Source organism: Zalophus californianus, chromosome 1, assembly GCF_009762305.2.
Source record: "Zalophus californianus isolate mZalCal1 chromosome 1, mZalCal1.pri.v2, whole genome shotgun sequence".
In the NCBI taxonomy this organism is placed as follows: Eukaryota; Metazoa; Chordata; class Mammalia; order Carnivora; family Otariidae; genus Zalophus; species Zalophus californianus.
Window position 1 is genome coordinate 213,743,829 of NC_045595.1, and position 16,203 is coordinate 213,760,031.

Sequence of the window (16,203 nt, forward strand, 5' to 3'; positions counted from 1 at the left end):
CTCTAAGTTTCTATACCAACTCCAGAGGGGAGGACAGTTTATTGTAACAAATAGAATGTTTGCTTTAGGAGAGGTAAGTTTGGGTTTGTAGTCCATTTGTCTTGGTGACTAGGCTAGAGTGAGTTGTGTGTCTTGGTGTGCTTCGGTTTCTGTCTACTGAAGCGTCACGTCGAACCTGGCAAAGAGGAGGCTCTGCCATTTTATGCTTCGATGTTGGTGTTTATTGACAGTTACTTGAGAGAGCCATGACTTTGGTCCCAGAGCCACAGTCAGTCCTTAGCTCAAGCAGTGTGTCGCCACCATGGTGCTTACATTGTGCTTATTCAGGTGTGTCCATGTCTTGTAACACGAATATCAGTTCTGAGAGTTTTTTAACCCAACTGTAGAACTGTACACGTGTGGTCCCACAGACCTGTGGATATCTGCATGCTTTAAAAAGCTGCTGCCTGCGGGTCTGGCTGCCAGTCTCCCTGAATCTAGAGGCTGAGATCCTCCCCTCTAGGACCATGGCAAGTCTTGGCACATCCCTCAACTGCTAGAAGGTATTAAAAATTCAGTAAGTCCTTGGACGGCACAAAGGTTCAAGCAACAAGCAGGAACTGGGACAGGATTGAATGATGAGGCTCATCTCCTACATCAGGCGCTGCTCCTTTAAGGCAGGGAGAGGCGGTTGTGCCATCTACCTTATAGGCACAGAGTCCAGCAGAGTGAAGAAACAGAGGAGTATGTTCCAGAACCGGAAGAACAAGGTGAAAACTCAGGAAAAAAAAAAAAAATCTTAATGAAATGGCAATAAATAAGAAATTTACCTGATAAGGAGTTCAAAGTAATGCTCATGAAGATGCTCACCAAATGGGAGAACGTATGGACACAGAACTTCAACAAAGAGATGGGAAATAGAATGTACCAGATAGAAGTCACAGGCTGAAGACTACAGTAGCTGACCCGAAATGCAGCCTCGATGAAGCGGAAGAAAGGATCAGACAGCTCAACGTCAAGGCAGGGGAACTCAGTCAATCAGAGCAGCAAAAAGAAAGAAGAATGAAAGAAAAAAAAAGAGAAGACAGCTTAGGGGCTTATAGGACAACAACAAACAAACAACATAATATTAGGATCATGGGGCTTCCAGAAGGAGAAGAGAGAGAGAAGAGGTCAGAAATCTCCTTGAAGAAATAATGGCTAAAACCTTCCCTAATCTGGGAAAGGAAACAGACGTCCAGATCCACGAAGCCCAGAGAGTTTCAAATAAGAGGAACCCAGAGAGACCCACACCAAGACACATTATTGTTTGTTTGTTTTTTTTAAGATTTTATTTATTTATTTGACAGAGAGAGACACAGCGAGAGAGGGAACACAAGCAGGGGGAGCGGGAGAGGGAGAAGCAGGCTCCCCGCGGAGCAGGGAGCCCGATGGTGGGGCTCGATCCCAGGACCCTGAGACCATGACCTGAGCCGAAGGCAGACGCTCAACGACTGAGCCCCCCAGGCGCCCCACCAAGACACATGATGATCACATGTCAAAAATTAAAGACCAGAAGAGAATCTTAAAAGCAGCAGGAGATGGGGTTGGGGTAGGGGGGAAGGAGGTTAAAAAAAAAAACAAAACAGCAAGAGAAAAACAGCTTATTAAGTACAAGGAAACCCCCCTAAGTCTATCAGCAGAATTTTTAGCAGAAACTTTGCAGGCCAGAGGGAGTGGCACGATATATTCAAAGTGCTGAAAGGAAAAATCTCTAAGCGAGATATGGTACCTGGCAAAACGATCATTCAGAAGTGAAGGAGAGATAAAGTGTTTTCCAGAGAAACAAAAGCTATAGGAGTTCATCACCACTAACCTGGCCTTACAAGGAATGTTCTTTAAGCTGAAAAGAAAAGGTGGTCGCAAGAACACATGTGAAAGAATAAATCTCACTGAAAAGGTGAAATAGATAGTAAAAGTAGCGAGTTAAGCACTTATAAAGCTAGGGTGAAGACTCAAAGACATAGGTGGTAGAAATAACTATGATTACAATAACTGAGGAATATACAGATAAAAAGATGTTAAGTGTGACATCAAAAATATCAAATGTGGGGATGAGGGAGAGTAAAAATGTTGAGATTTAGAAACTTAAGTTGTCAATGTAAAATAGACTGTTATAAGTTGTTATATGTAAGCCTCACGGTAGCCACAGAGCAAAAACCTGTAGCAAACATACAAAAGATAAAGAAAAAATAAGCATACCATCAAAGAAAGTCATCAAACCACAAAGGAAGAAAGCAGAAAAGAAGAAAGGAATAGAGAGGAACTACAAAAACCATCAGGAAACAATGAACAAAAGTGGCAATAAGCACGTGCCTATCAATAATTACTTCAGATGTAGGTGGACTAAATTCTCCAAAGACAGGGAATGGCTGAATGGGTAAAAAAAGCAAGACTCATCTATCTATACTGCGTACAAGAGACTCACTTCTGACATAAGGGCACACATAGACCAAAGTGAAACCAAAACCTAAAGGAACCAAAAGAAATCGGGAGCAGCTATACTTTATCAGACAAAATAGACTTTAAAGCAAAGACTGTAACAAGAGACAAAGGAGAGTGTAACATAATGATAGTGAGATCATTCCCCCAAGAAGATATAACACTTGTAGATATTTATGCACCCAACACAGGAGGACCTAAATATGTAAAGCAAGTATTAGCAGACCTAAAGGGAGAAACAGACAGTGGTACGATAAGAGAGGAATTTAATACCTCACTTATATCAATGGATAGATCATCCAGACAGGAGATCAGTAAGGAAACGCCTTAAATGACACATTAGATCAGATGGACTTAACAGATATTTGCAGAACATTGATCCAAAAGCAGCAGAATACACATTCAAGTGTGCATGGAACATTTCACCAGGATAGATTGTATATTAGGCCACAAAACAAGTCTTAACAAATTTAAGAGGGTTGAAATCACATCATGCATCTTTTCTGACCCCAACAATATGAAACTAGAGATTAATTACATGAAGAAAACTGGAAAATTCACAAATATGTGGGGATTAAGCCACCTGCTACTGAACAATCAATTGGCCAAAAGAAGAAATCAAGAGAAATCAAAGCATACATTGAGGCAAATGAAAATGGAAATGTAACATACCAGAATTTATGAAATGCAGCAACAGCCATTCTAAGAGGGAAGTTCATAGCAATAGGCCTGCTTCAAGAAAGAGGAAGAGTCTCAAACAACCTCATTTTACACCTTAAGGAACTAGAAAGAGAAGAACAAATGAAGCCCAAAGTTAGTAGGAGAAAGGAACTAACGAACGTTACAACAGAAATAAATGAATTTGACTAAAAAGACAATAGAAATGATCAATGAAACCAAGAGCTCGTTCTTTGAAAAGATAAAATTGACAAACCTTTTGCTAAACTCACCGAGATAAAAAGAGAGAGGAGCCAAATCAGAAATGAAAGAGGTGTTACAGCTGACACCACAGAAATACAAAGGATCATAAGAGACTACTATGGATGATTGTATGAACAACCTAGAAGAAATGGATAAATTCCTAGGAACATACAAATTGAACAACCTAGAAGAAATGGATAAATTCCTAGGAACATACAACCTGCCAAGAGTGAATCATGATAAAACAGAAAATCTGAACAGACTGATTACTAGTCTCCTTACTAAAGGAGATTGAATCAATGATCAGAAACCTCCCGACAAACGACAACCAGATGGCTTCACTGGTGAACTCTATCCAACGTTCAAAGAAGAATTCATTAATACTAGTTCCTCTCAAACTCTTCCAAAGAGGAGAAGAGGAGGGAACTCTTCCAGGGCCAGTGTTAACCTGATACCAAAACCAGAAAAGGATACTACAAGAAAAGAACATTAGAGGCCAGTATCTCTGATGAGCATACAAGCAAAATCCTCAACAACAGCTTAGCAAACCGCATTTAACAATGCACCAAAAGGATCATACACGTGATCAAGTGGGCTTTATTTCAGGGGTGCAAGGATGGTTCACCAGTCACAAATCGAGGTGATACACCGCAGTAGCAAAGTGAAGGGTGAACATCATATGATCATCTCAGTAGACTTAGGAAAAGCATTTGGCCAAATTCAGTATCCATTTATGATAAAAACTCAACAAAGTGGGTATAGAGGGAACATACCTCAGCATAATAAAGGCCATATCTGACAAGCCCGCAGCTAATATCATGCTTAATGGTGAAAAGCTGAAAGCTTTTCCTCTAAGATCAGGAATAAGTCAAGGATGCCCACTCTTGTCACTTTTATTCAACATAGTACTGGAAGTCCTTGCCGGAGTAGTTAGGCAAGAAAAAGAAATAAAAGGCATCCTAATTGGAAGGAAAGAAGTAAAATGTCACTATTTGCAGATAACATAATGTTATATGTAGAGTCCTAAAGACTTACTTCATCAAAAAACTGAAGAGTAAATAAATTCAGTAAAGTTGCAGGATGCAAAATAAATATGTAGAAATCTGTTGTGTTTCTATATACTAATGAACTATCAGAAAGAGAAATCAAACAATTGAATTTGTAACTGCATCAAAAAGAATAAAGTCACTAGGAATAAACTTAACCAAGGAGGTGAAAGATGTGTATATTGAAAGCTATTGGACATTAATGAAAGAAATTGAAGAAGACACAAATACATGGAAAGATATTCTGTGCTCATGGTTGAAAGATTTAATATTGTTAAAATGTCCATACTACCCGGCAATATATAGATTTAGTGTAATCCCTATTAAAATTCCAATGGCATTTTTCACAGAAATAGAGCAAATAATCCTAAAATCTGTATGAAACCACAAGAGACCCCAAATAGCCAAAGCAATCTTGAGAAAGAACAAAGCTGGAGGTATCATGCTCCCTGACTTCAAACTGTTACAAAGCTGTAGTTATCAAAACACTGTGGTAGCGGCCTAAAAGCCGATACACAGATCAATGGGACAGAGTACAGAGCCCAGAAATAAGTCCACATATATTCGATCAATTAATTTATGACAAAGGAGCCAGGAATGTGTAATGGAGAAAGGACAGTGTCCTCAAATAAATGGTATTGGGAAAACTGGACAGCCACATGCAAAAGAACAAGGCTCGACCCTTGTCCTAAACTGTCCAAAAAAAGTTAACTCAAAGTGGATTAAAAGCTAGAAGGTAAGACCTGAAACCATAAAGTTCCTAGAAGAAAACGTAGGTGCTAAGCTCCTTGAAACTGGTCTTGGCAATGATTTTATGGATCTGACAACAAAAGCAAAAATAAACAAGTGGGACTACATCAACCTAAAAGCTTCTGCACAGCAAAGGAGACCATAAACAAAATGAAAAGACAACCTACAGAATGGGAGAAAATACTTGCAAATCATATATTTGATAAGGTGTTAATACCTAAAATATATAAAGGACTCCTACAACCCAGCAGCAGCCCTCCCCCCAGTCTGATTAAAGCGTGTGCAGAAGATCTGAGTATTTTTCCAGAGCATACATACAGGTGTTCGACATCACTAATCAGGCTGGGAGGGTGCGGAGAAAGGGGAGCCCTTGTTCCCTGCTGGTGGGAGTGCAGACTGGTGCAGCCACTCTGGAAAACAGTATGGGGGTTCCTCGGAATGTTAAAAATAGAGCTACCCTATGACCCAGCAATCTCACCACTACGTATTTACCCAAAGAAAATGAAAGCAGTTACTTGAAAAACTGTCTGCACCCCCCTGTTACCGCAGCATCATTTGCTACAGCCAAGTCATGGAAACCACCTAAGTTGTTCATGGATGGATGAATGGATCTGAAAACATTGTCTGTGTTCACATGGAATATTATTCACCATAAAAAAGAAGGAAATCTTACCATTTGCAACAATATGGATGGACCTGGAAGGCATTTTGCTAGGGGAAATAAGTCAGAGAAAGACAAATACAATTTGATCTCTCTTACATGTGGAATCTAAAATAATTAAAGTCAAGTTCATAGATAGAGCAGACTGGTGGGTGCCCCAGGGCAGGGGTGGGGGTGGGCGCTAGGAGAAAAGGGTAAACTGTTTTGTTTTGCTTTGTTTTTTTGCTTGTTTTTGTTTTTTAGTGTAAATAAGTTGAATCATTAAAAAAAAAAACATGCATGCACAAAAACAGGATAAAAGGCTAACAGTCATTGCAAAGAGGTTATGGTATAGAACATCAGACTAGCCAGCACCTAAGGGATAACATTTTAATTTTCATTCCTTAAAATTTCTTTTTTCCTTATCTGGTAACAATTCAGGAGGCAAAGATGATACTTCCTTTAGCATGAGCACAAAACCAGTGCTGGATGAGCACGTGTCTGTGCTCGGTGTGTTCATTTTTCCCGTGGGGGACATGGAAGGAAGCTGGAGGCATGGCCTGTGTCCTTAGGGGCATTAGTAGCTTGGCCCACGCTCCACCCGCAGAGTGCTTGCTCTTCTCTTACGTATTCGTTGTCGTGTAGAGTGTTTGGATAATTCCTTTAATTTTGTAATAGTTAATGATTGCTCATGTCATTGTGACAGAGCGACTAAAAGCACTTTGTCACCACCTCCTGCAGTGTTAGAAAACACGTCTGGCGTCATGGCCACGTCGGTGTGGGAAGCCCGAGGGGGTGCTGGGGCTGCTGGCCACCGCATCTGCTCTGGAGCCTCCGAGACTGTTCTGGAGTCTCGCGGCCATCCGGCCACTTCCATGTTTATTTTTCTTGTCTGTGTACGTAGCTTTATGTTTCCCCTTTGTTTGTGCATGTGATTAGTGGGGATTTGCTTTCTGAGTAAGAAGTGGTAAGGCCATCCCCCGTCTAGGAAATCGGCAGCCACTGCTGACCTGGGTGGACGGTGTGGTGGTGGCTGTGGTCGGGCGAGGGGTCTGAAGGCGCATCCCTGTGTTTCTCCTCAGGTGTCCATTGACTGCCCGTGGTCCATCTATTCCACCGTCATCGCTCTGACCTTCAGCCTGCCCTTCCGGACCACACACTCGCTTTTGTCAGCCGGGACACGGTAAAGGCGGGCTCCGGGCCCTGCTCCTGGGCCACACTGTCCTGCGTGCAGACCTTGCTGCTCAGAGCGTGTCCTCAGTGACCTTGAGCGTGCCCTCAGTGACCTTGAGCGTGCTTTCTTACACAGCCGTGAGGCTGTCGTCCGCTTGTACGGATTCTCAGTGATTCCCCGACCAGAGTCAGGTGTCCCCAGCGGTCTCAAAGATGACTGTGTGCAGTTGGTTTGTAGGATGTGGGATCCAAACCAAGTCCCTGTTTGATGACTAGATCCTTTCTCGTCTCTCCTCCTGTTTCTCAAGCCAGTGACCCATTGCTGAACTTGGTTCAGTTTTCCTCCAGAAAGAAGGCCCACCGTTCTGAATTTGGTCGCATTCCTGTGGGTTTGTGTAACTCGTTCCTCTGCTGACTGCTGGTTACGTCTGGGGTGGGGTTCTTCAGCCTCAGCACTGCTGACGCTTTGGGTCTGAGAACTCCTTCTTGTTTGTGGGGCCGGGGGGGGGGGCAGTCCTTCGAACCGTAGGGTGTTTAGCAGCACCCCTGACTCCCTGGTCTTAGGCCGGTAACACTCCCCATTCCCCCCAGCCCCCTTGTGACAACCAAAAGTCTATCTCGAGATGTTGCATGATGTCACCCGCAGGGGCAGAACTGCCTCCGGTTGAGAAGCACTCAGTGCTCTAGAAGCTGCATTAGAGTCTGAGTCAGCCTTTGGACGAGACAGTTTGGAGGTGGGGCCCTGTGCTTCATGCTTGTCCCACTGTTAGTGCTGGTGTGCGCCCAGACCCCTGGGCTCAGGGCGGAGTGTGGCCTCTCACTGTAAAATTCCTTTTGCTGTCATCTGTTGATGATATTTGCATAAACTGATCACCAAAATGTCAGAACTGTATTTCGAGTGGACATTACAGGAGCAGTTTTGCTTTCTTGCCCTTCCCGTTACAGGGAGGGCACTGCACATATTAATGGCGAAAGACACCAGCACTTCCAAACAGAAGTTGGGGTGCTTTCTTTCAGACTCCTCTCCCTGTGTGACAGGGAGGGATGGGAACTCTGCTCATAGTCTCTCCGGGAGGGGTGGTCACTCTCTCCGTCCTCACCTACTGCGAGCCAGTTATGATCACATCGTGACACTGGGTCAGGAACAGAGCATTCTTTGATCCATTTTTCCTTAGAAATAGCTTGCTTGGGGAGATTTGGTCTCGGGGTACTTTCCCGTGTGAGATTGGAAGTAGAAACGCAGGTAGCGACTGGTTCTTACTTTGCCGCGTCACTTTTCAGAAAGTTCCCCAGAGAGGGTCTTCTTAACCAAAACACATTTAATGAAGTTCTTAAGTTGCAAAATCCTGTTTTCTCTTGCTCTGCTTTAGGAAGTACATTCAAGTGTGCGTCCAGAATTTGTCAGAACTTGACTTTCAGCTGTCCGACGGTAACCTTGTGGATCCCGGAAGTGCTGACCTGCAGCTGGTGCCGCTGAACGCCAAGTCCCCGCAGGTAACCCTTCTCCAGAATCGAGCAGAAGGCCCTCAGCAGAAAACAGAGTGGGAGCGGGAGTGTGACGCCGGAGTGACCAGAAGGTTCTGAGGAAAACACCGTGTTTGTAGAGGGAGCCTTGCAACACAGAGACTGGCCGCCCTGGTGATAAGCGGACAGCGCAAGCGCATCCCCGAGTGCTTGGGAACCGCGACGCGCGTGTTTGCGTTTCCTGTTGGGCACTGAGCGGCATGGTGGGTGGAGTAGGAAGGGAATGATACTTGTATCTGGAGAAGAATCAGACCGGTCCTACTCTCAGGGCGAGACGGGCAGGAGGGCCCCGGGCGGGTCTGGGGCCACAGGACCGCGGGGCAGCGTGCAGGCAGGGTGGTGGCGGTCGGGTGGTAGTGCAGCTCGGGGTTGGTGGGGCTGGGGGCTGGCTGCGCGCGGTGACAGCGACTGTCCTTGCAGCACACCCACAGCAAGCAATCCGTGTTCTTTGTGTGGGAGCTCAAGTGGGCGCGGGAGCCCCCGCCTTCTCTGCACTGCCAGTTCTCCGTTGGATTCGCCCCGGCTTCTGAAGGACAGCTGTCTATCCCCTTGAAGCCGTACACTTACGAATTTCAAGTGGAAAATTTTTTTGTATGTATCGTATTATTTTTTGGTGGGGGTGTTGTGGGGGGACATGAAAGGTGGCATCATACTCCTTTTAATCTAAAAAATCAGGTAGAGAAAAACCTTCAGTATAATGAAGCAACAGATCCAGGAAAATAGTTAACGTTTGGGGCAGCTCAGTCGTTTGCGGCTTGTACCCTAGACACCCAGGCCCTTCTCGGGTGTCGGGTCTGGCTCCTGCAGTCTTGCCGGTGGTCATAAGATGAGTGTAAGGAGTGAAGACTCAGGGGCTCTGCTCCCTTTTCTCTTGCTCACAGTGAGAATGTGCTCATCCTGGTCCTGGCTGCTACTCAGGGTTACTTTATCAAGGGGCTTTCTTTTTATTTTTTTTTTTTAAGATTTTATTTTCTTATTTGAGAGAGGGAGAGTAAGCGCGAGCATGAGCAGGGGGAGGGGCGGAGGGAGAAGCAGACCCCCTGCTGAGCGGGGAGCCCGATGCAGGGCTCGATCCCGGGACCCTGGGACCACGACCTGAGCCGAAGGCAGGTGCTTCCCCCACTGAGCCACCCAGGGGCCCCAAGGGGGTTTCTTTTTAAAAGAAAAACGGAAACTGTTAATGGAAACCTACTGACTCCGTATTGTGAAGACCGTCCTGTAACCTGCGTACACGTGTGGAGCTGGAGGTGGCCTTGAGCTGGGTGGGGAGAGGCACTTGTGTTTTCGTTTCTTTGGTGAGACTTGGATTTTGTGCCAGGTAAATCAGTATGTAAATACACAATTTTCTGGTGTTTCCATTCCTTCTCTTTACTACCGGAATCGTCCAACAACACTTGCAGATGTGTTTGTGTTTATAGCTCTTGACATCAGTGATTTCTTCAGTACCTCCTCCCAGCCCCCCGCTCTGCCCCTCTCTCGGACCAGCTGTAGGCTCCAGCATACTCAGCAGCGTGATCTCTCTGTAGCGTGCACACATGGCTTTCCGATGTGCTCCCAGCTGTGCCACGTGAAACCGTTCGTGCGCCGGAGCCTGCGTACAGTTCGTCTGGTTTGCTTGCAGCCGGCCAGCGATTATTAGAGCGCTGGCAGCTTCATGGCTCCTTCCCGGTCTGGTCTGCTTCCTCTTCAAGAGCACAGATAACGGTTTTCTTTCTAACTGCAAACTGAGTGAAGAAACCTGCCTGCTGGATGGCTGTTTGAAAACTGGTCATCTCTGAGGGCTGGAAATAGAGACGCCAACTTCTCCCGAGAAAGCTTTATTGAGTTACATCGCTTACATGCCACGCACTTCAGCCACTTGAAGTGTCCACTTCAGAGCAGTTAGCCTGTCGACGGAGTTGTGCACCCATCCCCATGGTCTTATTTTAGAACACTTTCATCATTCCAGAAAGAAACCTTCTGCCCTGCTCCCAGTCACCCCCCCACCCCTGCCTCTTCCCAGGCCTAGGCGACCACTAACCCAGGGGCAGGTCAGCCTGCAGACTGGCCTGTTGTGAACATGGCGTGTAACCAGGGGCATTGGACGTGGGCGCCTTTCGAGACTGGCTTCTTCCCCCTGGCACCCTGTTTCCAGGGCTCGTGAGTGAACGTAGCGCATACCAGACTTCACTCCTTTTTATGGCTGAATAGTCGTCCATGGTGTGGCGTGGACCCCATTTTCCTTGCCATGTCTCAGTGGCTGCCATCCGGGCTCTCTTCCCCGTGGGGCCGTCGTGAATACTAACGCTGTGGGAATCGCTGGGCGAGTTCTCTGTGTTCAGTTCTCTCTTGGGTGAGAATCTGGGTGGACTTGCCGGGCCATATGGGAACTCTGTTTAACTTTTTGAGAAGGCGCTGCTCTGTTTTCCAAAGGGCCGCCGTCACTTCACCCCCCCCACCCCCGCCTCCCGGCGACATGTGAGGTCTCCCTTTGTCCTCAGCGTCTTCCGCTTCCACTGCCCCAGCAGGCGCGAGGTGCCTGCCATCGTGGTTTGGATGGGCGTTTCCCTGATAGCCAGTGATGCCGGGCACCTTTCGGGTGCTTGTTGGCGGCTTGCGTATCTTCTTTGGAAAGGTGTCTGTACCTATATCCTTTGCCCGTTTTTTAAATATGTAGGGTTGTCTTTCTATTCGAGAGTTGTAAGGGTCCTTTATATAGTCCTGACGGCGGCCCCTTGTCGTAGATGCCGTCTGCAGGCGTCTCCTCCCGTTCCGTGGCTTGTGTTGTCCCTTTCTCCATGGTGTCCTTTGAACCACAGAAGTTTTTCACTTTGATGAAGTCCACCTTATCAATTGCTTTTATTGCTTGTATTTTGGGTGTAGGGTCTAAGAGATCATTGCTTATCCTGAGATCAGAAAGATCGCCTCCTGTGTTTTCTTCTGAGAGTTTTATACTTTCTACATTTAGGTCCGTGATCTCCTTTGGGTTCACTTTTGTGTGTGGTGAGATGTGGCGTCCAAATTCATTCTTCCCGTGTGGCTATTCCGGTGTCCCTGTACCGCTTTACACTGTTCTTTCCCTGGTGGCTGGCCTCGGCATCCTTGTTGACATCAGTTGGCCTTCCGTGTTAGAGTTTGTTTCTAGGAGCCGACAGCTGCTGTCAGGTGGGGAGGCACCTCACTGCTAACTTCCGGTCCAGTGCTTCCCCCTACCCCAGCCACGCTCTTCCATCCCACAGCCGTCAGAAGGCAGTGTTCGAGGACATGCACTTAGGAGCACACTTCCCTACATCATTCTGTCTCTGGGCTCCCTTCTGAGCTCCAAGCAAAGCTCACTCTTCCTCGGCTGAGCTCGCTAACCTCCCAGACTGCGTTCTCCCGGCTGGGGGGCTTTGTGGGAGCAGGAAGCTGTTCCGTCAGCCCCTGCTTCTCCTTCCCCTGCCGCTTTTGCCATCTCCATTCCCTGCCACACGGAGGCCTCTGCTCTGGCCTGGGGTTGCGTACCCGGCCGCCTTTATGCCCTTGGCCTTGGAAGGCCACAGAGGACCCTGGTGGGGGGGCTCCCTTCAGATCTGTAGAAGTCTGTCCCACTTCCAAACAGGTGCCTTTGAGTATTTGCCTGGAGAAACCACTGAGCAAGGCCCATCTAGGACTACTGTTTAGCCTCGTTAACTCCCAGGAAAATGTTGTATTTTGGCAATAGGCTTTTTAAAATTCTAAAGTCTCTTTTCTTTGAACATTTTATAATACCAGCAGAATACTTTTGAATCGAGCTGTGCTATAATTATTTCCCATGTCCATGTGTCCAAGCTTATGTTATGACTTTAGTAAATCAACACTTGTTATGTGAAGCGCAGAGTGCCGGGTGGTAAGCCCTGGTTCAACAAAAGACCACGAGAAATTGAAAAAGAGAAGTTTAATACTCGTAGGTCCTAGCGGAAGTACATGGCATGCCTTGAGGGGCCGCACGGAGAGGTGAGGGCAGAGTGCAGACGTGGGCCACGTGTCTTTATCAGGGTCTGTGGTTGGAGGGCGCTGGGGTTTCCGGGCTCCAGCTGGACTGGAGCCCGGGACCCACGACTGTGGGTTCTGGTAGCCCCACGGGGCTCTCATCTAAGCGGCACATAGGGGAAGGTGCTGGGGGTGGGGTGGCGAGGGGCTGTCGATCACAAGGGTGCATCGGGGAAACCCTGTCAGGAGCTTACATTTGCTTGTGACGGTGTGGCTGGTATCTAGGGCATGTGCTTGCATGAGGGCCGGCGTCCATGTAGGGCGGCCCCTCACACACCCCACAGGCTGCTGGGCCAGCAAGGTGGATGCCGAGGCAGCGACAACAGGAGTTGCTGAGCTACACTCTCACAGGATCCTGAAGAAAGAACGCTTTCCTTTCAAAGAAGACCTGCCAGCGTGTGGGGTGGGTGAGGCCACCTGCCCCTGGGCAGGCTTGGGTGTTGCTTGTCCCAGGTGATGAGGGTGTCGGGCAGGTGTGAGTGGGTGAGGCCGTTGGATGAAGAGGTCACCGTGGAGAAAGGAACGTTTGGCCAAAGGTGGTTATGATACTGCACAGTAGCAGGGAAGGAGTGTGACCTTCGCTCGTTGTGGTTCTGGCTTCGTGTTTGTAGGAGGATGTTCATGTTTCTAGGGACACCTGCTGAGGTACAGAGGGGTGAAGCCACAGGTTCTCCGGAATTTGCCATCAATGCCCCGGGCAGAGAAATAACGTGTTGATGCATAGAGAAAGAGAGCAAATGAAGCAAAACATTGATAATCCTGAGTCTGGGTGACAGGCGTGCGGAGGGCGAGGGCCCGTCCTTGCTGCTGTTGTGCGTGCTTGGAAAGGGTCGGCACCCAGCAGCTCTTCCGGCCGGCCCGGCCCCTCTGTCCCTCTCTCATGTCTGTGGGCAGCACCCCTGGGCCTAGAGGAGCGCCTCTTCCGGTTGTGTACACACTTGTGCTTGTCTCTCCCTTTCTTGCGCAGACATTATATAATGTGAGAGCTGAGATACTGCCCCCTTCGGGAACGGAGCACTGTCGGACAGGCTCGCTCTGCTCCCTGGAGGTGTCCATCACGCGGCTCTCGGGCCTCTTGGAGGTGGACAAAGACGAGGCACTGTCAGAATCCGACGAGTATTTTTCGACCAAGCTTATGTATGAAGGTAGGTCTGGAGACGTCTTTTCCCCTCACTGCTGGGCTGCTCCAGTGCGTGAAGGGATTGCACCCTCTCTTCCACAGAGTGTGGTGTTCCTTGTCTGAAGAGAGAATGTTCTAGAATCAAAAAAGCTCATTTGAATGTTTTATTATGTGGCGTGGTCCTAGGCTGGTAGGATGTTGGACTTGGTTCCTGGGGAGATTCTCAAGCAGTCATTGGGCCCAGTGCTGAGAACACGGTGGCCCCTGGAGCTGCCCATTCCCTCTCTGCCTGTGATACGGGGTCTTCCCCACGCCACGGGAGCAAGGTCCCAACTCTGCTGCCCCGCGGTCCATGTGTCCTCGAGTCCGGGCCCTTTTCCCTCTGGCCTCCTTTCATCCCCCACACCTGACACTGGCCCCCCGCCTGGGCTCCCCCCCACCCCCTGCGCCCACCACTCCCAGACACCCGTCACCGTCCACCTCCTCCAGGGCCCGGGCTGCTTCAGGAGCAGCTCTCAGTTTGGGGTGTCACGACCGTTTATGCTCTAAGAAATGGTTGAGGAGCCAAAGATTTCTTTCTCTAGTTACTTAAAAATCACAGTAAACGCATTATATGACCTCATGCTTGAAAAAGAACTGTTTTCGTTTTCCAAAACTAGGAAAACAAGACAAAAAATAGAAGAATGACATTAATTTGCATTCTTTCAACTCTCCCTAACATCGGGCCTCCCGGAAGGGAGCTGGCTCGTCCCCCCTGCTGCGCTCTCAGTGCTGACGTGTGGGACTCTGGCTGAAGGGTGCAAGGACGTGCCAGGGTCACACAGATCCGTAGTTGGTAAAGGGAGGTCGATTTTAACAGCCTTCCGATAACCGTGGCTGTTCTTCTTTGGCTTTTCACCAGAACTTGACAAGTGGTACTTTTTTTCAGGCCAGTTACAGAATGGCATCTGAATCGTGTGAATGAACTTTTCGTACTCCGTATCCTCAAATCCTCAGATCTGGCTTGTAGTTTGAGAGGCCCCTTTACCCAGGCATCATTTTGTGGTGCCATGCCTCGGTCACTGGGAAAACATGGCTCCTGAGGTGTGCAGATCGCACACATGTGGACGCCTTTCATTGGACAGTATCACAGGCTGGCATCCGTCTCTGGCCCACACGGAGCTCACTGGGGTAGCGTGAGTCCTGGGACACTGCCGGGCTCACAGTGGCAAAGACCGGTTTTCCGAGATTCTCACTCTTGATCAGTTTCAGATCGTATCAGTGGCAACTTCTTTGAAGTGACAGGCTCACGCCCTTTGTTTTCTTTTTTCTTTTCTTTTTTTTTTTTTAAGATCTTATTTATGTATTTGACAGAGAGAGAGAGACAGCACAAGCAGGGGGAGCGGGAGAGGGAGAAGCAGGCTTCTCGCCGAGCAGGGAGCCCGACGCGGGGCTCGATCCCAGGACCCTGGGATCATGACCCGAGCCGAAGGCAGACACTTAACGACTGAGCCACCCAGGTGCCCCTCACGCCCTTCATTTTCGAGACATCTGCCCAGTACCCCAGACCAAAGAGCACTGCTGGTGCAGTCCCAGGGAGCTCGGGGGCCGGGGGCCCTCTCTAATGGTGTGCAGCTTCTCGGGAGTCTGTAATCATTTCAGAGATAAAGTTAAAAAAGATCTTTCCTTAAGGATTGGGTTTAATAAAATTAATTTCGACTACTTCACGAAGGACATCCTTAAGTAAAACTGGCAATTTCTGTCCTCAAGTGTGTGGTGGTGAGGAAGCCACTGACTCTCCGTGCACGTGGGGCCTCGGTTCATGCTCAGGCCTCCGGTCCTGGCCACCGGTACGCACCGCAGCCCGGGGAGAGAGGTGGGAGCGTGACCTCCTGGTGCCCCAGGGACCACCCTCTGAGAACTGCTCCGGTGTCTCCCTCCCAGATGCCGCTTTAGCCTCTGCATGTCCTTTGGTACCACTTGTCCCCAGAGGCTCCCCCTCCCCCTCTGTAGGAAGCCATCCCTCTGTGACCCCTTCTTTGCTCCTCAGTGGAGCTCCTGGGCCCTGCTCAGTGTCCCCTTGACAGAGCTGCTGTCACCTTTTGCAAGGCCGTCGGCTTGTTGAAGACAAGGCTCCTTTGGATTACATTGAATTACATCACAGTTGTGTTGTGATCATTAGTGCTCGTAACTGCCATATGTTAAGAATGTCCGCTGTGCCGGTAGAAGGGCTTTCCATACATCTCTTTCTGTCCTATTGAGAGGCTCGTCTGAGCGGCAGAGTTGGGACTGGGACCCCCAGTCTGATGCCACCGCTTACTAGGGGGACCGCCACCCTGTTCCACCCCCATTCCAAATTTCACAGCCAGAGCCCCCATACTCTGGAAGGCTGACACAAGGGTTTTGAGTACAGTTGAATCCCTGTTGATTTGTTAACTTGAGGAGAAAAAAGTGATTTTCCCTATGCCTCTCAGATGCGTCGTGTCATTAAACCATTCTGTTTCCTGTTGAGGTCAGTTACAAGATAGTGCGGCATAGAATGTATCTGGTTTCGGGTTTGCACTCTGGCGTGCGGGACTCTTGATGGCTCTTATTTTGCT

General features: G+C 48.3%; 1 protein-coding gene across 7 annotated transcripts in view; it reads left to right on the forward strand.

The window, feature by feature from the left end:
* TRAPPC10 (trafficking protein particle complex 10) overlaps positions 1-16,203 on the forward strand; it is an 87,939-nt gene that overhangs the window by 69,745 nt on the left and 1,991 nt on the right. For all 7 annotated transcript variants that reach the window (XM_027583623.2, XM_027583624.2, XM_027583629.2 and 4 more), the window contains 4 exons: positions 6,900-7,000; positions 8,361-8,484; positions 8,935-9,105; positions 13,472-13,649. In XM_027583623.2, the coding sequence (XP_027439424.1) occupies positions 6,900-7,000; positions 8,361-8,484; positions 8,935-9,105; positions 13,472-13,649 (574 nt within the window). The remainder of the gene's footprint in view (positions 1-6,899; positions 7,001-8,360; positions 8,485-8,934; positions 9,106-13,471; positions 13,650-16,203) is intronic.